Source organism: Equus przewalskii, chromosome 30 (genome assembly GCF_037783145.1).
Source record: "Equus przewalskii isolate Varuska chromosome 30, EquPr2, whole genome shotgun sequence".
Taxonomy (NCBI): Eukaryota; Metazoa; Chordata; class Mammalia; order Perissodactyla; family Equidae; genus Equus; species Equus przewalskii.
The window spans coordinates 20041249-20065055 of NC_091860.1; the positions used below are offsets into that span (position 1 = coordinate 20041249).

Genomic DNA, 23807 nt, shown 5'->3' on the forward strand with positions numbered 1-23807 from the left:
GTGTCTGACGCCCGTCTTTTCTGCGCCACCTACACACAGCTGCCTTACCTCAAAGCCAGAGAAGCTCAACGCCATCGAGTGAAGTTGGAGCGACCCCCCCAAGCAGTCCCCACCACATCCTAACCTGGCAGACTGGGTGAGTTCCCCTTTCAGACCTTTAATCCTCCACTTCCGGGTGCTAGAATGATCCTCAGCATTCCTTGTCAGGTAGGAAGAGTGCAATGAGTGTCAGATCCTAGTGACAGAAGAGTTTATCAGCAGCAGAGTGAGGAGTGTTCGTTACGGGGAAACCCCTTCCTTTCTAAAGAAGCCCCATGAACTGCTGGTACCCTCTACCCCTTTCCTTTCCATCACTGTCCCTTCATGCGGGTGAATTCTCTCTTTTAAAGTTGGCAGTGGTCCCGGAACAGCGGGGAAGGTGGGTGTCAGAAGTCGAATTGCACTTCTTTGGTCAGAATTCCAGGCAGCATTTGATTTGGGTTCTGATTGTGCCAGGCTGACTTCAAAATGCCAGGCAAGAAGGAGAGAGGGGAGACAGAACGGTTTAGGCACCTGCTCTGGGCTGGGCCCGGCCCAATGTTTTAGATGCTTTGCAGTGTCAGGATGCATCTTAAGAAAAAAGGCAGGAGGCTCAGATCCCATCTCGGTCCTGGCCAAATGCTTATTCTTAATCAACAAAGGGAATCAGGTACCTCGAGACCTTTAAGAAGCGGCCCACAGCAAAATGAACCCCAAGTTCAGCTCCTTTTGTGGCTTTAAATGTAGGCATAGAGCGTTATAATCTCGTGGCCATTTGATCTACTGAAGAGTCCAGCAGATGCACATAACCTGCTTTCTTCACAATTCCTGCCTTTTCTGATGCTCCTAAGACGTCACCTCTAAGTAGATGTTATGTCCTATCAGTGCCTGTTGGGTACAGGAGTTATGGGTCCCTCTATCTGGCTTTATTCAGTTTCTAGTTTGCTGGACCATCAGTGGGGATGTCTGGAAAAATTTGACAGCTGTGAGTTGAATCATCAGAAAAAAACAGGACCCAAATTGGCTTCACTGACTGCATTTCAGGCTCCCATGCTTGGCAGACATTTCTTATTCTTGAAAACTTATCTATAATGATTTTAAACCAGGCTTTATGGTGCCTTAGTATTTGATAGAAGAGAAGGGGAGCTAACTTTTATTGAGTGCTTGCTGTGTACTCAAAGGCTGGGAGCTTCTACTAACATAAATGAGCTCATACGATCCTCACTGCAAACTTGCAAGGGAAATACCCAGATCTTTTAGTTTTATAGATGAGGCGCAGAGAAAGTAAAGTGCCTTGCCCAAAGTCACACAGCTGGATGGAGCTGGAATTTTAGCCCTGCGCTCTGTGATCCCAAAGCCCTGTCTTTTCCCACCAGGCCAGTGGTTCTTAATGTTCGGTCCCCACACCAGCAGCATGAGCATCACTGGGCTCTTGTTAGAAATGCAGATTCTCGGGCCCATCCATGACCTACTGACTCAGCAGCTCTGGGGTGGGACCCTGCAGTCTGTGTGGTAACAAGTCCTCCAGGGTTTTCTGATGCACTCAAGTTTGACAATCCCTGAAGTACCCCAAGCTCCCTCTTAGTCCTTATGAATTAAGAGAGCGTACAGTCCCGACTACGCTGTTCTTGTGTCCACTCCCACTTCTTGGTCTGTCTTTCGAGCAACAGTCACCCCTCTGTCCTTACTACAGGTCATAAAATACTCCCTTACATGCCATCCACACCCTGGCTCTAGCTCGTGTGGTCAGGCAGCTGCTGCAAAGCCTAGGGCCCAAGATTTCACCAAGATTCATTCATAAAAGGATGGCAGATCTTCTCCATATGTGGTACCTCCAGTGGCTAAACCATCTCACCCAAGTAAGGAACTTCTGATTTCTGGCACGCTCTCTCTGGATCCTCCAAATTTTCTGGATCATGCCCAGTCTCACCTGATCCAAATATATGATTATTTGACTGAAAACAGCAGGCTCTGGAATTTATGGGCACCCCTCACATGTCTACACACTTGAGATGGTCTTGAAACCTGCCGTATTTCACCACCTACAGCTAGTGAGGACTCAAGACAAATTCGAAACCAAAAGATATTTTGGTCCTCGAAGTAAAGTTTTATCAGATTGAGCTGAATTATCATTAACAATAACTGTTCTCTGTGATGTGGTAAGAAAATGAGAAATGGGTAAAAAGTGGTACAGCCTGCCTCCCTGATAAAACCAAAGAGGTCTTTTGACTCATTACTCATGGGGGTTGAAAGTTCTGCGTGACGTATATTCTTTGTCACTAACACTTGGGTGTACAGTCAACTGGTCTTGCCAGTGTATTAATAAGCTACTAATCATGTCTGTGTCAGTTCCTCTCTTTAACATGACCTCTCTTCTCTTCCTTCTGCTTTCCTTTGTTCAGAGAAGCAACAGAAAACTCGCCCATTATGGATGGGTCTGAGTCTCCAACTCACCAAAGTACTGATGAATAGAGGTATCGTAAGGGAATGCTTTGTTCTTACAGCCCTTCCGCTTCCCCCTCATGATTTTGTGGTCTCAGATGTGCTGCACGTGGGTTGCCCTTCCCCATATCTTAACTTGCAGAAGGAAACATCTGAATGGTGTGGAAGCTACTGTTTGTATGTCTTGTTTCTAGATACATGTGGATCTTGATATATGTTTATATGTATGTTTTGCATCAGATGTTAGGTGCTCCCAATGCTACTGCCCAGGAAAGACCTCAGAGTATGCTTTGCACCTTCCCAGGCTCTACAGGCATACGCATACTTGTAGAAGCTTTTACTGGTTTAGTAAATGTCTGGGGAGCACTTCGGAGCCATGGTCCCCAAGACCCAAAGCAGTCAGACTCAAATAAGTCAAAGAAAGGCCCCATTGAAGGAATCGCTTCCTTAGTAATCAATGCCCATGAAAAGAACAACATCATGTAGTTTATGGTTCAAAGTACCAAGGGCAGACGGAATTGTTCCAGAAGCACCTGGAGATCACCCATTATTTCGTCCCCGCATTCTTGAGTGACAGCTAGGTACTCTACCAAATGCTGTTTTCCAAAATGTGGTCCATAGACGAGCATGAGCAGCAGCAACAGCAGCAGCAGCAGCAGCAGCAGCAGCAGCAGCATCACCATCACCATCACCTGGGAGCTTGTTAGAAAGCTAGGCTCCTGGGCCTAGTGAATTTGAATCTGCATTTTAACAAGATCCCTGGGTGAATGAAATGCATGTTAGAATTCTCAAAGCACTGCTATAGTGGGCATAAAAACAGTAACACCTGGTCTGGTTCCTGTCCTCAGGGACCAAAATCTAACTGGGACACAAGACATTGAAATTAAATAGCATTTCAAGGCTTACCAAAAAAGATAAGGATGCCATTCAAAAGTGGATAAAAAGCCATAAGTTTATTTAATAAAAAAATTGAACTCTGACTATATTCAAGAAACCATGTTAGAGATCGGAGTTCCAGGAGTTCAAATTGAAATCAACAATATAAAAGTCTATCAGGAGACATACAAGGGAAGTAAGAAACTGTGGCATTTTTGTATTAAGTGCTCTGAGACTTTAAACAAAGTGCTAAAAGGATTCCGAGGCCTGGCTTCAAAAGCTTGCAATGGGAGGAGAGGGGGTTAGACAGGTGGGGCTGAGAGAGGCCGTGCCAAGGGCAAAAACACAGATGCAGAAACAAGCAGGGTGCTTGGGGGTCAGCGCAGAGTCCCATTTTGCTGTAGAGAAAGAGCCGGACTTCAGCCTGAAAAGTCAAGGAGGACAAGAGCCTGAACAAATTAGGAGAGTGACAGGGAACAATATTTACTGCAGGTCCCGGGAGTTGGCACATGGAGGATTAGGAAAATAGGGGCTTAGCCTTTGAGAGGAAGGTGGTGGTAAAAAAAAATTCAACTGAGTAAAACTGAGAGATCTTCTTGGCTTTATTGAATTATTCATGAAATGGGCAGCATCCATCCAGCAGGTAGGAGCTCCAAGGAGCTGTACAAAATGGAAGACTTTTACAGGCAGAGAGGAGCAGGCACAAGGAAGCTATACTAGGCAAAAAAGCAGGTCGTTATTGCAAGGTCACCTTCCTTTAGGGGGTGGCTAGGGTCTGTCAGGAAGATCATCTAGCTAGTGCTGATCAGGAGATTCCTGAGGGACTGGTTTAAGATTCCATTTCTGGGAGAGCCGAAACTAATTAAGTCTTGATTTGGTGACAAGGAGTTTAGTGTAACTGACACCATTTTGGATCTTTGTCTTATTAACAATTCTCCACTTTTGACCAGATTCTCAGCCTGGGAGATGTGATCAACATTTAAGGCGTTAACACTGCTCCCAGCTACCGCTCTGGAGTTCTCGCAGTTTTTTGCTGAATTTCTGTGTGGTATTCACAGGTCGTGACATCATGTTCACATTCTTTAAGTCAGTCATTCTCTTTGTTCCTTTTCTGACGATCTATTCTTAGATCATTTATTTGCTTGGTGGTTAGCGGTCGAGAACATGCATTTAAAGCTTTTGAGAGAATGCAGCACACCAGGGAGATTATAATTATTATAAACAGGATCATCCCGATGTCTGGAGAGCACTTAGGAGCCGTGGTCCCCAAGACCCAAAGCAGTCAGACTCAGATAAGTCAAAGAAAGCCCCCATTGAAGGAATCACTTTCTTAAGCCGATGTTCAGTGATCTTATGTAACTGAGTCTCAACTTCCCCGTGTTAACCCAGGTGCGGCAAGTAGTGCTGGCCGCAGCACAGACACCTCCTTGCTCAGCTAAAAGATAATCAAGGGCTATCTTATTATCAAGAACTTTGGCCAGAGAGCCTAGGGATTTTTGTTGAGCAGCTGTTGCTTTAGTAGCAGATTCTGCAGTATCTTCAAGAGTTAAGGAGAGGTTCCTGATCACAGCCTCACTCACGCTTACTCCGAGCCAGGGGAGCAGAGCTCTGCCAAGGGAAGCAAATTCTGAATCCTGAATGCTTTTTGGTAATTGCCGCTTGAGTCTGTGGCTCAGGACTCAAAATCTGACAGCCATGGAGGCCAGAAAAATGTAAGCGTCTGTACACCACACAGGTGGTTTCATTTTGGTTACCCTTGCTTTATATCCCTTTCTTTGTACAGAAGCTGGAGGCCAAGTTCCCCTGGTCTGGGGTTGTTTACCAGACAGGAAATGGATGCCAGGGTTAGGGGGTATGACTTGATAGAGAGGGAGCTGAGTTTGGCCCAGAGAAACTGAGGCAATGGAAATTGGAGAAGTTTGTAACGGGCAGAACTACAGGATCACCAGCATCGTGGCAAACCCACCAGTCATTTGGAGGTTGCATATCCCCCTTGGAAGGCCTGAGATATGCAAACAACAGCATAATCTTTCCAGGCAAGAGCAAGGCAAAAGGTGGAGGAAAGAATCATAAAGACCTTCATGGTGTAAGAATTAGGAAAGGGACGAAGAGGGAAGGAGGAATGGAAAGAACATTCTTGATCCGACGTCTGGAGAGGAAGCAGTCTGCCTCACTGCCGGCTGCTCCTCTTCCTAGTCAGTTGGACTTTGAGGGCCCCAGCTTTTGCGCAGGACCAGATGTCAGGCGGAGCCTTCTTCAGTTGTGAAATATGCACCCAAGGTTCGACACCTTGTAATTTGGCAGTGGTGTCAGTGGTCAAGAGCTCTTGGTAGGGTCTTTTCTATGAATCTCACCTTTGCAAAAGCATCAGAGTAAAAAGTAACTGTCTGTTGGGGGCCAGCCCTGTGGCCAAGTGGTTAAGTTTGTGTGCTCCACTTCGGCGGCCCAGGGTTTCACCGGTTTGAATCCTGGACACAGACATGGCACCACTCGTCAGGCCATCCTGAGGCAGCGTCCCACATGCCACAACTAAAAGGACCCACAACTAAAATATGCAACTATGTACTGGGGGGACTTGGGGAGAAAAAGCAGGAAAAAAAAAAAAAGATTGGCAACAGTTGTTAACTTAGGTGCCACTCTTTAAAAAAATAAATAAATAACTGTCTGTAAATGACAAAAGACATAAAAATGCCCGTGGTTAAAGATCTGGTGAGACTTCATCTGATGAGAATTGACAAAGAAATTTGGTTATTTTTGATACACACCATTTTAAGGTAACAAATTATGACTGATACCATTGTACCTGGACATTTCAGATTTCTAGGAACTTCCAACAATTTCTGGCACACTCACATTATTAACATACATCCATACAAGTAATCTAAGAAGGTTTGTCATCACTTATTTGACAACACTTTCCATGTAATCTAACATACCAAATAAACCTAATTAGTACAATATGTCTCTTTTACAAGGTGAAAGAGAAATCCTTTGAGATTTTCCAGGGGCCCTCTGGGAAATTTCAGAGTTACTTGAGGTCAAAGAGACACCATTTATTTTTTATACATTTATTTTTAAAGATTGGCACCTGAGCTAACATCTGTTGCCAATCTTCTCTCTTTTTGTTTTTCTCCCCCAAACCCAGCAATACATAGTTGTATATTCTAGTTCTAGGTCCTTCTGGCTCTGCTGTGCGGGATGCTACCTTAGCACGGCCTGATGAGTGGTGCTAGATCCATGCCCAGGATCCAAACTGGCGAAACCCTGGGCCACTGAAGTGGAGCACGTGAACTTAACCACTCGGCCCGCCCAAAGCTTTTGTTTTTTTAAGATTGGCACCTGAGCTACCAGCTGTTGCCAATCTTCTTCTGTTTTTTTCCTTCTTCTTCTCCCCAAAGCCCCAGGACGTAGTTGTATGTATTCTAGTTATATGTCCTTCTGGCTCTGCTGTGTGGGACGCTGCCCCAGCATGGCCTCATGAGCAGTGCTAGGTCTGCAACCAGGATCCAAACCCACAAAACCATGGACCACTAAAGCAGAGCATGTTAACTTAACCACTGGGCCATGGGGCCGGCCCCTAAAAGACGCCATTTAGAACTTGATTTTGGGAAGTCGTCAAAATGTCAAAAAGTTTGAACATAGGACTATATAGGATCACAGATCATTATGAAATAATAATTATCTGTTTAACCAAAGTGACAATAGAAGATGTTAAAGGCAAACACAGAATGTTACATGGTTGTGAACAAGCCTTAGCTCTTTTAATATTGAGAAGACTGGGTTTTCTTAATTAATCAAAGATCTGAGAAAGACCATGCGAAGCCCAGTAAATTATTTTGATAAGACACAAATCTTTGCTGTTCAGACAGATTACTTAAAAGGTAAAGAAACTTTCACAATCACTCATCAAAAGCAGACCAAAAGTCCAATAAAACTTTATCCTTTGAACAGAGAGAAAACCAAATTCTAATTTTGCACCAGTGTACTTTTGATATTAAAACTCATTAAAAAAAACTTACCTAAATCCATCCTATCTTAGCCAGCTTGACCACACATAAAAATCCCTTCTCAAGATTCCTTTTTACAAACGTCCTACAACTTCTTAATAATCATTTAGAGTTTGTCATATATAGTTTTTTTCCCATTCTGGAACGATCACTTTACTTTCCTTGCCTACATTTCATGCGCAGTTGTTCCTTGTGCCCTTATTATTTCTAAGTAGTTTTAATTAAATGTATTGGTTAGAATTCTTAAACCTCAGAATCCTTAATTCCTAGTGAAAATAAAAAGTAAGAAATTGTGAACTGTCTGTTACACCAGCATTCTGTGCATTGGCAAACTTATACATACATTTCATAGTTTCTGCAAGCATATTCTTCCTCACAGTAAATATTTCACTGTGGCACAAAGCATGTTTACTAATAGACCCAAATATCTAGTTTCTCTGTAAAAGGAAGCCAAAAGTAGATAAACCTATGTTGAGTAATTCATATTTCAGTATTTTGTCTTATTTGGAAATGATCTAGATATTCAGTGAAGATACATCATTTAACTTATTTCAATATAACTTTAGGGTTTCAAGTTACCAAAAAGATTTTGGAAACTATTTTTTGAGTAGACATACCATAAGCCTAATTATTGCTGAAAAGTTCTTTTATAAACTTTTATCTTTCTTACATCTCTACTTAATTTACTTGTTCTTAACAATTATGTTTATATTACTCATGAAAATTTCATTAAGACATTAAACAGCTGCCCATCAACTTAAGTTATCTTTCTTACTGACAGATTCTGCAACAGAGATAACATGAGCTTATTTGACTTTTAGTAAAACTAGGTAGAATAAAAGTATTTAATGCTGATAACTCTAAAGACATGCCTGTTTTAATTAAGCCAGCAAACTTAAACTAGGCTTTATTTGCCAAAGATTATCCTAGATCACATGAACTTGAAAAACATTGGGTTAGTTTTTATCTTCCTGAGAGTATATTTAATTTATATAGCGCTTGTTTGTCTTTAAGCCAATTAAATAGAGCTCTTTATCAATTAATTTTGGCAATATCATCTGGAGGCAGAAAAAATCACACATTTATAACATACATACATAGACATACATAAACATACAGACACAAAGATCTTATAGCTTTTGTTTTAAATTTTTAGCCATGAGATAACTATGATAATGCCAAATTCACTCGTTTATAAAAGAACAGTTGGATCCAAATCATGTTTCTAGCAGAAGGGATAAGATAAGGTTACCTGTTCAGATGGCGTTAACTTTTTACTAATATTTGTAGGGAAGACAAGGTTTTTCATTTGCCTAGTTTCCCAGTAACCTTTCCCTCCCTTTTTTTCCTTCTGTTAAGAATTACCCTGGATCCTACAGAAGACCAGGTAGAACATTTACATCTCAAAGGCACGGGAAAGAATGCAAGTTCCTCCAAGAAGGACTTTGCTTTCCTAAGGCCAGAATTTTTACAGTACCTGCAAGCCTTTTGAGATGAACAGAGGAGATTTGGGGATTGGTAAAAAGGAGAGGTGGGCTCCCAATTGCTTCTAGAGCTGCATTTCTGTTCTTGTCAAGACTCAATGTATAAGACAAGTGCAGTTTTTAATTCCTCAAAGAATTGGTCGCAGCCTGAAGGACATGATAGGCTGACCCATCTATCCAACTACATTATTTTCAATTTGCTTCTTTATATCAGGGAGGAGATCTTCAACTAAGATGGAAATCAAAAGATTGCTATATTCTAGATTTAGTTTCATTTAACTTAACGGAGAAGACCTAAAAAAAGTTACGATCAGGCTCTGAATATCAGCTTCCAACGGCCAACTTCTGACCATAGAGCTACCTAAAAATCCTTTCAAATATCTTGTGAAGTTTTAGCTAAGACAAACAGTAAATATTCCTGGCAGTAATCAAGGACCCCATGGATGCAAGAGGCATCCCCAAAGAAGGTTCAAAAGATACTACCCTCCCAAGATGCAGCCATTCCCAAAGAAAGACAGCAGTCTCTGGGAGAGAAAGGATCAATAACCAGGGGGTCTGCATTTGGAAAGGAAGGGACAGTGTGAAATGTTATATTCCTCTCTCAGTCGGGCACTGGACATCTGGGAGAGATGACTCTGGTAATACTCACCCTTTGTCAGCTTCTGCTAGCCTTCCCAGCATCCTGAGCAATCTGTAGGCTTCGGAGTGATTGGGGTTTAAAGTAGAGAGCGTAGCCCTGGCAACTACCAGGGTTTGGCAAGGTTTTCCATTAATTTTAATTGGAGTCTCCCCTTGGCTGTTTAAGGGAATAACTGGTAGCAGTTTACTGGAAAATCCCTCACAGTCCCATCAACCTTGGGAGGGGTCCATATGGGGGCGTCTGTAAGGCCGATAACTTGGCAGACTTTTGTTTATGATCTTGTAGTCTCTTCAGAGTGGAAAGGCAGTTCACATAGAAGATGAGTCAACCGTGAGGACTCAGGTAAAGGAGGATCAAGGGGAGCAGTAGGAGCCAGGTCAGTTTTAGAGTCTTTTGTTTTAGGTACCCCATGTGTGTTTAATTTTTCACTACCTTTTTGTAATGAATCTTTCAATGAACCTATTTTGGAATCTTGAATCCTTTTGGAGACTTTTGCATGTCAGTTAAAATAGGTATACCACTCTGGTTGTTTGATTTGGGAGCCCTTGCTTTGAAGTGTACTTCTTAAACGAACAATCTTATCGAATTAGAATGTTCCCATATGGCTGTCAACTTACATAAGGAGGTAAACTGAGGCAAACTCAAATTACCAGAAGTTGAGTTTATTCAGGAATAGCAGAGGAATTGAAATTTGGGAAATGCATACTATAGTCCATTTGAGGGTTTGGGGCAGGATGTATTTATGGGCAAGGAGTGCAAAGAGGGGGAGCTCCAGCCAGAGTCTAAACAGTGAGTTCTTTGGCTTGAGGATGGAAAGATTCTTGCCAGATGTTGCCTGGTCAGGAGATAAGTCTCTGTCTTCTGTAAATGAGGCATTTTTGGGAAATCAGTCTCTTGGTTCTTAGGTCCATTCTTCTGAGGGCACATGCTGAGATTTTCCATTTCATATCCTCTGGTTCCATTTTAGATTGAAATCCTTTCACATTCTCCCCTCTTGATCAAGATCTTTTGCAGGAAGCATGGCTGATTAACCATGTCATTTAGGTATTGTTTTCCTTCTTTCCTTTTTTTTTTTTTTCTTGATCAAAGACATTGTCAATGGAATACATGTCCCTCAGAGCTGAGGAGGACATTCTTCAGGTGTCTTGTCCCATGGAAGAAGGAAATGGCAAGTGGATTTCATTGACCTCATTTAAACAACAAAAATGTAAAAAACCAAACTCTGCATATTTGGATCAGGGTAGCTGAGTCAGGGGGACGAGGAAGTCCCATGATGGTGTAAACAGACTTGGTGTTTGAGGATTGGCTCTGTTGATTTCTGAGAAGAGCTGTAAATTCCTGTACAGTTAGGTTACATTTCCTTTGTGAGCCTGTGTTGACTGTCTCCGTTTTGTCCGTGACCTACATGACTTCATTTTAGTTTGGTTCTTCATTTTCCCTTTTTGATCAAGTCCTCATTAGGAGGCACTGGTCACCCAATATATTGTTAGGTGTTTCTTCTGCATGGACTTCACCTGTTGACTGATCACCCATTTTGTTTACTTTTCTTCACCATGCCATGACTAGACACCTTTACTCAGAGTGAGAAAAGCTTTCAGGGTTAATAATAACCAAAAGGCCACATCTGAGCAACTTATAGTGAGTCAAAATAGAGGGTCATGGTAGGGAGACTGTCAAGGGTATAGGTGTTAGATATCATTTTGAGGCATTAGGCAAGCATCAGTCTATCAGATTTGTTATTTTTACAAAGGCTGGATAGACCACAACTGAGTACTTTAAAAATTACAACACAAAACAAAATGACAATAGGATAGAAAGACCAAATTATAGTATAGATCCAAACCATGAGCTCAGTCCTGTTGGTAGGCAACTGAATAAATCAAAATTCCAAGATGAGCCAGATTGGACTTGTTGTAACCCATGGGTTTGTTCTCAGATCATATGCAATTGAAGCTCAACTTCCCCAGAAGTATTAATCCAAGTCTAAGAAGTGGTGTTGACTCTGGCACAGACACCTCCTTGTTCCCCTAAGAGATAATCAAGGGCCATCCTACTGTCAAGGACAACTTTAGCTACAGTGTCTAGGGATTTTTGTTGGGTGGCTACGGTCTTAGCAGTAGAATGGGCTATGTTTCCAAGGGTTAAAGAGAGGTTTTTGGTCATAGCCTCATTTGCACTCCTAACCAGGGAAGTAGGGATCTGCAAAAGGAAGCAAATCCTGAATCACAAATATCTCCCAGTAAGTCCCGCCTAGCTCAACAATGTAAATTCAGGGGAGTTGACCAATGAAGTGTCTCAGTTGGGTTGTGGACAGTTAAATAACCTAAGAGGCATTGCCCAGTTATGCTCCAACCATCTTGGCGTTCATAGGCCCAAGGAGAATGATAACCGCTACAGACAAAGATAAAGCCTGTCGGGGTAGAAACGACTCCTGCTAAAGCAGTATTGTTAATGGATTCATTTGCCTGGATTGTTGCATTTGCATATTCAAGCCAGGGGTCAGTTAGGTTTTTGGTGCATTCGGGCAGTACATCTCCTAGGCTGAAATAAAAAGTTGTTCAAAATTCCTTGCAAAGCTGGGTGCTGCTGGTGAGATTTTTTTGTGACTGGGGGCCCACCTGATTTAGATAATGATAAGAATGCAGGGGTGCAGATGTACTACAGTTTGCATAGGTATTTGTATCTAATTAGGCAAGTACAGTTATAATCAGAGAAAGGGAAAAACAAGGCACCGGGAAGTCTGGCTACCAAAGTTCAACTCTGTAGCTGGCATCAAAGGGAATTCGGTGTTGTTTATGGTAGCATTAAGGATAGAAAAATTGGTTACAGAAAGGACCAGGGGATCTGCAATATCATGGACAGATCAGAGTTTTAGATGGCAAATCCCACAGTCTGAAAGGTTACCTCCCTTGGCAGTCATCTGGAAGATACAGATGAGGGCATTATCTTTCCAGGTCAGGGAGCAATGGAAAAGGGCAAATGAGAAAAAAACAGATATGCCTAGAAGTCTGATTAATTTCCCCCATTTGATTTTCATAGTAAAGGACAACAGAGGTGGAAATCAAGCTGCAAGTTATACAGGCCTGGTCCAGTGTCTTGGGATAGCTATCTACATCTGATGTCATCTGCTTCTGGATGCCAGAAGATCTTGAGTTTAAGATCACTGGTGGCTTTGCTAGTCCATTCAGGTCCTGTGATTCCTTCGAGTTTAGCTACACGGGAATTGGGGAGCAGTACCAGAAAAGGTCCGTTCCAACAAGGGAAAGGGAGTCCTTTAGTTGATGTCTTCTCCAGTAGATATATTCTCCAGAGAGTAGGTCATGAGGGGAGTCAGACGTCAGGTTGTATTCTTGTTCAGCATAAGCTGCTTTAACTCGTGAGAGGTGTTTCTGGGAATAGATAATAGGTGACTGGCAATATTTTAATAGGTCCTGTTGGGCAGTTTGAGGGTCACAGAATAGAGAATGAGGCAGGTGCATGGGTCTGCTGGTTACTGTTTTGTAGGGAATGAGCTTAAGTTTTTCAGAAGGTAAGGACCTTAGATGCAAAAGGACTAGAGACAGCACCTTGGTTCAGGGAAGTTCCAAAGTCTCACAAAATTTTCCTAGTTGGGTTTTAATGATGCCATTAGTCCTTTCTACTAGTCCTGAAGATTGAGGATAAAACGGGCAATGCAGCTGTAGCATAGGAAGGACTCTGCAGAGTTCTTGGTTTACCTGGCCAGTAAAATGAGTTCTGAGGTCACTATGCAAAACAGTGAGGGGCACCTCATGTAGGAATGATGTTTTCAAGTAATTTCTTTGCTACAAAATTAGCAGTTGCCTGTTGACAGGAAAAAACTCATACCCAGTGAGAAACATACAGACCATGACCAATACATATTTGTTCACTTGTTCTTAACAATTATGTTTATGTTAGTAGTGAAAATTTCTCAAGACCTTAAGTAGCTAACCAACACCTTATCTTCCTTGCTGACAAACTTTCTAACAGAAGTAACATGAACTTATTTGACTAGTAAATCCAGGTAGAATAAAAAGTTTTACATCTTCATTGTATTTGGTGCTGATAACTCTGAAGACATAGCTATTTTAATTAAACCAACAAACTTAAAACTAGCTTTTATTTACTAAAGATTTATCCTAGATCACATTAACTTGAAAAACATTTAAGTTTCTATACTTCTGAGAGTTTTCTAATACTTAATTTGATATGTGCTTATTTTTTTAAGCCAAATAAATAGAGCTCTTTTGCAAATTAATTTTGGCAATACCATCCCGAGGTAGGAAAATACACATTTACAACATACATACATGCATAAACATACAGACAGATGTGAACAAAGCTCTTACAGCTTTCATTTTAAAATTTTATCCATGAGAGAGGTACGATAATGCAAAATTCACTATTCTGTAAAAGAGCAGTTGGATCCAAATCGTGTTTCTAGAAGTTAGAATAAATTAAAGTTACCTGCTCAGAAGGCTAAAGCTTTTTATTAATATTTGTGGAGAAGACACTTAAGATTTTTCATTTGCCTAAGTTCCAAATAGCATTCCCTATTCTTTTATTCCTTCTGATAAGAATTACCTCCCTGAAGTTTGCATTTCAAAGAGACGGCCTAGATAAGAGTTCCTGGAGAAGACCACATAGAACATTTATATCTCAAAGGCACAGGGAAAGAATGCAAGCTCCTGCCAAGAGGACTTCGCTTTCTTAAGGCCAGAATTTTCACGATACCTGCAAGACTTTTGAGATGAATACAGGACGATTGGGGACTGGTAAAAAGGATAAGTGGGGTCTGAATTGCTTCTGGAGCTGCATTTCTGTTTTTGTAAAGACTAGATTTGTAAGACAAGTACAGTTGTTTTTAATTCCTCATGGAATTTGGCTGCGACTTGAATGACATAAGTTGATCCACCCATCCAACTACAGTCAGGCACCACATAACCTTTCAGTCAGGGACAGACTGCACACATGGTGGTGGTCCCATAAGATTAGTACCATATAGCCTAGGTGTGTAGTAGCTATAACCACCTAGGTTTGCATAAGTACACTCTGTGGTGTTTGCACAAAGATGAAAGCACCTAATAATGCATTTCTCAGAACATAGCACCACTGTTAAGTGACACAAGGCTGTACATTATCTTCAGTTTGCGTCCTTATATCAGGGAGAAGATCTTCAACCAAGATGGAAATCCAAAGATGCTTATGTTCTAGATTTAGAACTTTGTCATCAGAATGTTTTAGCAAGTCCTCCCACAAAAGACTTCAGAATGTTTTTCTTGGGCACACAGTTTATTTTGGCTTAGAGGGAGAAAGCCAGAGAAAAAGTTCTATGGGGCTCTGAGTATCAGCTTCCAATTTGGCCAACTTATGACCATAGAACTACTTCAAAAATTCTTTCAAATATCTTGTCAGGGAGGCTGGCCCTGTGGCTGAGTCATTAAGTTCACATGCTCTACCTTGGCAGCGTGGGGTTCTCTGGTTCTGATCCTGGGCATGGACCTATGCACCACTCATCAAGCCACACTGTGGTGGGGTCCCACCTAGAAGAACTAGAATGACCTACAACTAGGATATACAACTATGTACTGGGGCTTTGGGGAGAAAAAAAAATAAGAGGAAGATTGGCAACAGATTAGCTCAGGGCCAATCTTAAAAAAAGAAAAATCTTGTCGGGTTTCAGCTGGGACAAAGAGTAAATATTCCAGGCAGTATTGAATGACCCCATGGATGCAAGAGGCGTCCCCAAAGACTGTGCACTAACCAAGGGCTAGGGACTGAAGTGCTGGGTGAAACCATCTGCCAGCTCAAGCTGACCTGCTAAGCCCTGGACTGAGACTGCAGCCCCAGCGAGGGCTGAGGACTGGCACTCTGTTAGAGCCTCCTGCCACTTAATCCTGGACTGGAAAGCCAGTTAGATTGGAAGCCAAGCGCAAGTTGAGCAGAGCTTGGCACTGAGAGGGACCTACCCACAACCATCCAAAATGGCAAGACAGACAGAGGAGCCAAAGGGTCCATGGGTATGAATGCCCGTTTCCCATTCCTGAAGCTGTCAGAAGTCTCCTTTGGATCCCACTGCTGCCACCAAACTGTTAAAAAACAAAATTCAACTGAGTATATTTTAAAGATCTTATTGGCTTCATTCAAGTTGCACCCAATTCCTTGAGGAATTAAAAACAGCTGTACTTATCTTACAAATCTAGTCTTTACAAGAACAGAAATGTAGTTCTAGAAGCAATGCAAAGCCCACCTAATCTTTTTACCAATCTCAGAATCTCTGCTGTTCATCTCAAAAGGCTTGTAGATATTTTAAAAGATCTGGATTTAGGAAATGAAAGTTATTCTTGGAGGAACTTGCATTCTTTCCCTGTGCCTTTGAGATGTAAATGTTCTACCTGGTTTTCTCCAGGAACTCTTTCCTGGGTCATCTCTCTTTTTTTTCCCCTCCCCAAAGGCCCCAGTACATAGTTGTGTATCCTGGTTGTAGGTCCTTCTAGTTCTTCTGTGTGGGATGCTGCCACAGCATGGCCTGATGAATAGTGTGTAGGTCCATGCTTGGAATCTGAACCAGTGAACCCTGGGCCAGGAAGCACAGTGTGGGAACCTAACCACTTGGCCATGGGGCAGGCCCCCTAGGCCATGTCTTTGAAATGCAAACTTTAAGAGGAAGGAAGCCGGAACTTAGGCGAATGAGAAATCTTAAGTGTTTTTTCCACAAATATTAATAAAAAGCTTTAGCTGTCTGAGCAGGTAACCTGAATTTATTTCAACTTCCAGAAATGTGATTTGGATCCAACTGTTCCTTTATAAACTAATGAGTTTTGCATTATCGTACCTGTCTCATGGCTAAACACAAATGGAGCCAGGGCTTTCTAGTTCTCTTTCCATCTCTACCTCTACCTCCTGCACTCTCAGGAGGAGCCCAACATCCTCATAGTGTGAAAGCTGCTTGGCCTTGCTTGGGCATATGCCCATCTTTGAACCAGTGACTGGTTGGAGGACTCTTAATTGGCCCACCTGGGTCACTTGTCCACCCTTGGTGAGGGTAGGGGGTGACACCCTAGTGGAGAGCACCACCAGGACCACATGGAATTAGGGAGGGACTGTCCCCAAAGGACAGTATCATGTCCACTGTGGAGTCCAACCAACCTTTTGCCACAGAAAGTTTCTCAATCCCTCAGGCACAATGGCAAAAGTTTTCTCAGGATGGAGCAGAATCTTGCAGGGAGGGTGCAGCAGAGTCAGCATTTACCACCTAAATACAGTAATATATGACCATGGCCGGTACCATAATTAAGAGTCTTTATGTTACTTTGTTTCTGAAGCCACATTTAAGCAGTATTAACCCCAGTATGTTTCAGGGGTTCCAGGCACAGGACTCTCATTCAAGGCCACAGTGTGCTCAGAGATGCCTTGGGTTTTCCAACTTTCATGGTTTTTTTTTAAAGCCAGATGAGAAACATTTACAAAATCCAGACTGCCTTCATCCGTTTGTGCCTAGAGAAGTCAGCAAATCAAACACAAAAATGGAGATGACTGATCCTTCTCAGTCATAAACTGATTCCTGAGACTGTACTTAAGAAGCTCTTTAAACTCGCTTTTCTCTGAACCACACTGGTTTAGGGTCTGTTCCATCACCCATCCCCAACCATAACCCTAGTGCAAGGTATGGGGAGATCGGCAGCAGGGGAGGAAACCATCTTCTGACATTCATGGCAAGTCCTTGCGGTGTTTCCAAAAGATATGACTACCCCTAAAATAGCATATGCTCTGGGGAGGTCAAACTTGAAAATCCAGCCTTAACAACACACAAACCTACTAACCCAGAGTCACAGACCAGTGTCATTCACAAAACGTTACTTCACAAACCGAAGGCTGTGGTTAAAGGCCTACAGGTTTCATCCCTTTAGGAATCAGCACAAATGAACACTCAGAAGAGTTCCTAGGAGTAAACACTAAAAACACAGGAATGAGGGGCCGGCCCCGTGGCACAGTGGTTAAGTTCACACGTTCCGCTTCTCGGCGGCCGGGGTTCACCAGTTCCAGATCCTGGGTACGGACGTGGCACTTCTTGACACGCCATGCTGTGGTAGGCGTCCCACATATAAAGGAGAGGAAGATGGGCACGGATGTTAGCTCAGGGCCAGGCTTCCTCAGCAAAAACAGGATTGGCAGATGTTAGCTCAGGGCTAATCTTCCTCAAAAAAAATTTTTTAAAAAGCCACATGAGCAGCTCCCAGCAGCTTAGGCAGCCTCTGGGCACCTACTGGACAAATTCCCATCCACTCCTCCGTTCACTGAGATGAGGTCTGACCTTTATCTTGCCTTGAAAGAGCTAGTGTAGGATCATTGGAGAGGGCTGTTCTTCCTAATAAGTACTTGTAATGATTATTGGCTTGGATATATCTCTCTGATTGCTTATTAATATGTAAAAATTACTTCTACCCAACCTACATAGGGATGTCTCACTTTCTATATATCTTCCTATATATTTTCCATACACTTTTTTTGTAATCACAAAACAATATATGCTATTTAAAATAAGCAGCATTGATTCAGAAGTTTTTAAACTCTATTCAAAAATCACCTCAGTTTCACTACAGGGAATCGTGACATTTCGAGTGTGCTTCTAGAAAGAATAAAAATCTAGTGAAATGTGGTTATGCCTTAGGTCTCATGGAGGACAACCCAGGCAACTGTTGTTGAAAAAAATCCTGAGGAATCCAGCCAAGGGACTCTTGGCCTTGGCTGCATGGCAGAATCACTTGGGGTCGGGGGGGAGGGGGGGGGTGCTTTGAAAGCTTCAATGCCCAAGCACACCCCAGACCAATTAAACCAGCGTCCCCAGGGTGGGGCCCAGACATGAGTGATTTTGAGAGTTCCCAGGTGATTCCAGCATGCAGCCAAGCTTGAGAACCGCTGCCTCAGTGTTAGCTCCATTTTCCTCCTTCACGGATGTTCAAGGCGTAGGTCCCTTTTACATGGACTTTTTTCAGTCGGGGAGAGCCTTCTGTGTACTCAGCACTGTATCAGGCCTCATGCCTTATGAACAGGGATGACTCCTGATCGATGGCGGGCCCTGTAGAAATAAACACATATTTCTGAACACGGGCTGGTAAGTGTCCTTCTCCACTGACAGTCTCTTCTTGGATTCCCTGCAGGAGCTACAGTGACAGCTGTTTCCTGGATTCCTCCCTCTATCCAGAACTAGCTGACGTCCAGTGGTACGGGCAGGAAAAAGCCAAGCCCGGGACCCTTGTGTGAGCCAGCCGGCCTCAATCTGACCGACTCAACGCCATTCTGAGATCACCTCACTGCCTCTCATTTGCCTTACCCAGACGCACTGTCACCCTGCACCAGCTTCGGCCCTCAGCACTTTTTTTCTCCCGTCTCCGTATCCCCTCACCCTCAAAAACCTGACTGAGGAGACATTCTGGAAGGTTCCGGTCCCACTGTGTGGCCCCTGGCTCTCCTGTCCACAGAGAGCCAGGCACCAATCCTCACTGGCACCTTGGTGGCTTCTCCCTGCCATGACAGCCCCCAGGCCAGGAACTGTCAGGGAAGCTGGCTGGCATCAAATTCCTGTGGACAAATGGCATTGGTAGAGACCAGGAAAGGGGACTTAAGTACAGGGTGATCCAGAAAGACTATTAAGCTGTGGCCAACCTGTCACCTGTAGGCCAACCAAGCACTTCGTGAAGAGGATGCCTCCTGGGAATATTCAGTTGACCCCTGAAATATTCCCTGGGGGGAGTGGCTGTTGGGGGAGGGGGAATGAAAAAAGAGGCTTAACACGTCAGAGATGCATCAGAGGATCACAATCAGTTCTATGCTGCCAAAGATTTAAAAAATTAAAAAACAAAAACACAAAAAAATAAGAGGGGCCAAGAGGAAGACATTCCTTCTGCAATGAAATCTCTTTCAAATTCTAAACTGCTACTACACGCCACACGTGAAAGTCAACCATTTGTAAACTGTTCCCCCTCTTTATCCCTCTCCCTTAACCTTCCACCTTCTCTCTCGGTCGAGAGCCTGAAAAACTAACCCAACGTGATGGTAAAGGCGGGGAGTCTTGGCTGGCATTGCTGACGTGGATCCCATGAGTCTGGACACGAAGGAGGACAGACCTGGGGGTGGGTAGCAGAGTGTACTCTTAGCCCTGGTCTGTACGGGGGTTCAGCCTAAGCCCAAGACACAAAGCTGCTTTCCTTTGGGGGGTTTGTAGGAAACGTAAGGTGATGATTGCCAAAAGTGGTTCTCTGTCATTAAAACAACCAGTAAAAGTGTATCCTATTTTTTTGCACAAGGTGTTTCATTTTATTTTTTATGGGAAACCAAGGGAAAAGCACATTGCAATCCATTCGAGTGTTTAAGTGTTGTGGCTCATTTTATGTTTGTTAGCACTTGTGTGACAAAGAGCTCAGATCCGACTTCTCTCAGCACCCGTAACCAATGTGTCACTTAGTCAAAGAACCCAACTATGTCCTTAGGTAGAAAGATTTTACTCACATTGTCTACTAGTAGAGCAGGGTTGAAAAAAATATCAGCTCCCAGAGGACCCAGTTTATACGCTTACAACATCATCAGCCACCTTGATATACCATATTTTCCACAGATACCAAAAGAGGAAGGAAAAAGGAAGAAGAGAGAAAAAAGGTGTGTGGGAGCTGCTCGTTTACATGTGTTTTGAGCTGTGCTTAATACACAACTGGAAAGCCATCAATCTTCAAAGTCCTCAAAAATACTTTTATAATAACCAGTGCACACTCTTAGTTGGGTTATTCAAAATGGCACAAACACGGTCTCCACAGAGGTGGTATGCTGTGCTTATTGGCGCAAGTTGGGGGAGGGGGGATATCTTTTCTCACTTGGAATGACTTCCTATCGAATGGAAAGGCGTTTGACAGCCAGGGACAGGAGCCAGGGTGGGGGTGGTTTTGTGGGAAAGCTGAATTGCAGTTAGCTTTAGCGTAAAAAGAAAAATCTTTGTTTTTTATGTATGTGTAATCCAAGAATAACAATAGACTGACTCTACCAGACCAGGAGGGTAAGAATGGACACTAAAATGAAATAAATAATCATGGTGCTCCCTCTGCGCTGCAGCTTGAAAAGCACTTGGCGGGGGGGGGTCACACTGGGGGCTCACAACAGGCTGAGCCCAGTCTGGACAATTCAGGGCCGGGTTCCCCCACCTCTGTGCAGGGAAGAGATTCGTATTCACAGAAGACTTTAGGGGTAAACCCTTCAGGACAAATAAAACTGGTTACAATGTTATTAAATGATTCCAGGGAGGGATGGGGGGATATTTTTGTTGCTCTTATTTTGACAGTCAGAGCTACAAACAGGGTTTTTGCCTTCTCCATTCGGAAACATTGTACATTGGGCCATTTTTCTTTCTCCCAAAAGAAGATACACGGATAATCAAACTGAACTATGTGCAACGGGAAAAGTCAAAAGGGAAACAGAAGGTGACAAGGTTACATGGCTGTGGGTTACACACGTACAGCAGTTTGAAATCAAGTCTGAAGTCAATCGATCAAGCTTTTAGCCCAGTTGGGTTACAAGCAATGAAAGACGAAAATTCTTTCTAAACGCTTGGGTTTTGGATTCGGGGGGCAGAAAGGAATGGAGCAGGAAGGGGAATTACAGTTCAGACAAACATCAGGACAGTCTGGTAGTAAGAACAGAGATTAAGTAAAACAGGTTTTACTGTTTGGCTGCGTTCAGTTACTACAAAGTGTACATAAGGTGTTAGTCCTTTGAGGCTGACGTGATTAATGATCAGTGTGGGAAACGATATTATTGTATCCAGGCACTTGCAAGCTCTTTATAGGCCCCGATTTCTTTAAAACAAAATAAGATGAACTATGAAGCCCCTGGTCTGATCTAAAGCCCCTATTGGATTCTTCGGATAGTGTAAGAAATTGCCTGTTTAGCCAGAAGACTGGTGAAAACGCCTGCACCAGCCTTTGTTACGAGACAGGTGCGTTCTTTATTTTATTATATGCAGGTCAGTGTTGAAACTGTTAAAATTCCAATTTGTTTTCATTCAGTATTAGTTTAGTTCTAAATATAGCAAACCTCATCCAGGTGCTATCAGATGACCAGTTACTGCTTAGTTAACTAGGTGTAAAGTTTTACATATACATTAATGTCAATAGTTTATTACAAGTTGTGTAAAATCGACTCTAGTTTAATAATGGGGAGAAAAGGATTAGGTTGCTCCTGAAACTGACTGTAGAGCATGTAAAATGATTTTCCTAGATTCTGTTCAACTGTAATCACTGAAAAAGATGTATGTTGTAGACAAAGTTGCAGAATTAAAAAGAAATCTGCTTTTAATTTATTCTTTTTGTATTAAGAATTTGTATAGTACCTTTACATTTTGCAAAACAGTGTTGTCAACACTTATTAAAGCATTTTCAAAATGAAAAGATCTCAGTCGCCTCCTGGAGATTTTGTTTCTAAGTGATAAAAGCTTAAGCATGCTCCAGAAATCTGTAGCTCAGGTGCCTGTGTCCTCATTGGGCTCATTTTTAAAGTCAGTCCATAGATGATATTCTTACTGGCTTGCTAGATGATTCAGATAAGCTCAGTTTGTTTAGTAGAGGCTAATGCCCTCTTATTCTTGTTTCCTTTTGTTAATTCTGCAAAGATAATATATTCTCAATTATGTATTCTTCCTACTACAAAAAAGGATTTGAGAGTAGAGATCAGTCTTTGTCAGGATGCTACTTAGTATTCGTATCACTGTTCATCACAGGATGTACTGGGCCTGGGTACTGCTCCCACAGAGCAGTCCAAGGAGGAGAAACACCGAGGGGAGCTGGGCTCTGGAGGTCATCCTCAGTCTCTGTCTCCATGTGGCCCCTGGTTCTGTGTAGGATGCAAAGAGCCAATCAGAGAGACAAGCAGGATGCTCAGGCTCTTTAGTGCCACTGCTGTTCACCCTCTGTGCTCACACCACAGCTCAAACTGTCACCCACCCTCCAAATCCTATCACCACGCACTGGCCTACTGGGCCTGCAGGCACAAAAAGCCTCACACTCATGGGTGAAAGGGTGACCGGCTTGCTTTAGTGCAGACTTTGCTGCAACTGATTCCCTGGCGCCCTAACTTAACCCACTATGCATCTCGTCACTAGCAGGAAACTAAAAGCCTGGCAGCCAAGACATCCCTGGATGGGAAGCCCTTGCTGAAGCATTTGCCACTGCAGCAGGCTAACTGCTGCCACAAATGAAAAAAATCCACTGGGGACACAAAGCAGGTCTGGAAGCGAGCCTGTTAGGACAGCGTTTTATACTCGTAAGCCCTTCCTTGGGGCAGCAACCACGGCCTCTGTATCTCAAGATAATCAACACTCATTTCAAACAAACAAACAAGGATCTGTACAAGTCTTTTACAAGTAAATATATCACAGCTCAGGAAATAAATCTACTAGCTTCTCATTAAGCTCTATCACATGAAAGCAACAGGCACACAGAAGATGGGACTTTTCCTCTTCTTTCCCACTCCTTCCTACCTCCACACACACACACTCTCTCCCCCTTACAAAGTGCCAACGAGGCAGTACCAAACAGTTACTATTTTGGTTATTAGAGAACATAAGAAACACCCAATCCCAGTAAAAAGCATTAGAAATAGCCAGGCCCTTCCTTTCTCTCTCCCACAATATCAGTTCAAAAAAGCTTATACATAAAATTCTCTCTAAAAAGAGGGATCAGAGAAGCACTGATGAAGGCCAGAAAGCACACAGTGGGCCACAGCTGAAGTCATTCATTGCTGAGTCCAGGTCTTCAAAAGCTACACTCTCATGGATTAGACAAACAGGCAACCACAGGATAAGAGGAAGGGAGGTCACTAGCGTTAAACAGATAGAAGAAAGATTAAAACGAGTCCCAAGGATAAGAAATCAACAAGTGTATAAATGGGACCTCTCATTGAAATCTTGTTCAAGGAGTTGAGTGGTCAAAGAGATGGCAGAGAAAAGGCGAAAGAACCTGCAAAGGGATAACCTCTGTGCCTTGTACAAAGCCATGCCCCCAGTATAGTCAATATCTATTCAGGCAAGAGCTGAAGGGCCTGGACTGCAATTTAGAACTATAAACAGTGAGCAGATTAACTGACAGGGCCCATATGTTTATAATTGCACCAAGATTTTATCAGAAACCATTTTTCTCTTCATAATTTGTATCCCCACAAACTAGTAGGTTCTTTTTATTTTTCATTCATTCATCCGCTTTCTATCAAACTCCCTCCAGTCATGCTTCATTCCCCCCAGTGTATCAAAACCACTCTTGTCAAGGTCAAGGATGACTCCCCACAATGTCAAATCCAATA

General features: G+C 42.8%; 1 protein-coding gene across 28 annotated transcripts in view; it reads left to right on the plus strand.

Annotated features, from left to right (window-relative positions):
* FRMD4A (FERM domain containing 4A) overlaps window positions 1-21901 on the plus strand; it is a 586106-nt gene extending 564205 nt beyond the window's left edge. For 18 of the 28 annotated variants that reach the window (XM_070601129.1, XM_070601148.1, XM_070601132.1 and 15 more), the window contains 2 exons: window positions 40-136; window positions 18629-21901. In XM_070601129.1, coding sequence (XP_070457230.1) covers window positions 40-136; window positions 18629-18731 — 200 coding nt within the window. In that variant the 3' untranslated portion in view covers window positions 18732-21901. Of the gene's footprint in view, window positions 1-39; window positions 137-2420; window positions 2493-18628 lie in introns of all 28 variants that reach the window. The other 10 variants (XM_070601150.1, XM_070601151.1, XM_070601133.1 and 7 more) reach the window with 1 other exon arrangement.
* Window positions 21902-23807: the final 1906 nt, after the last annotated feature.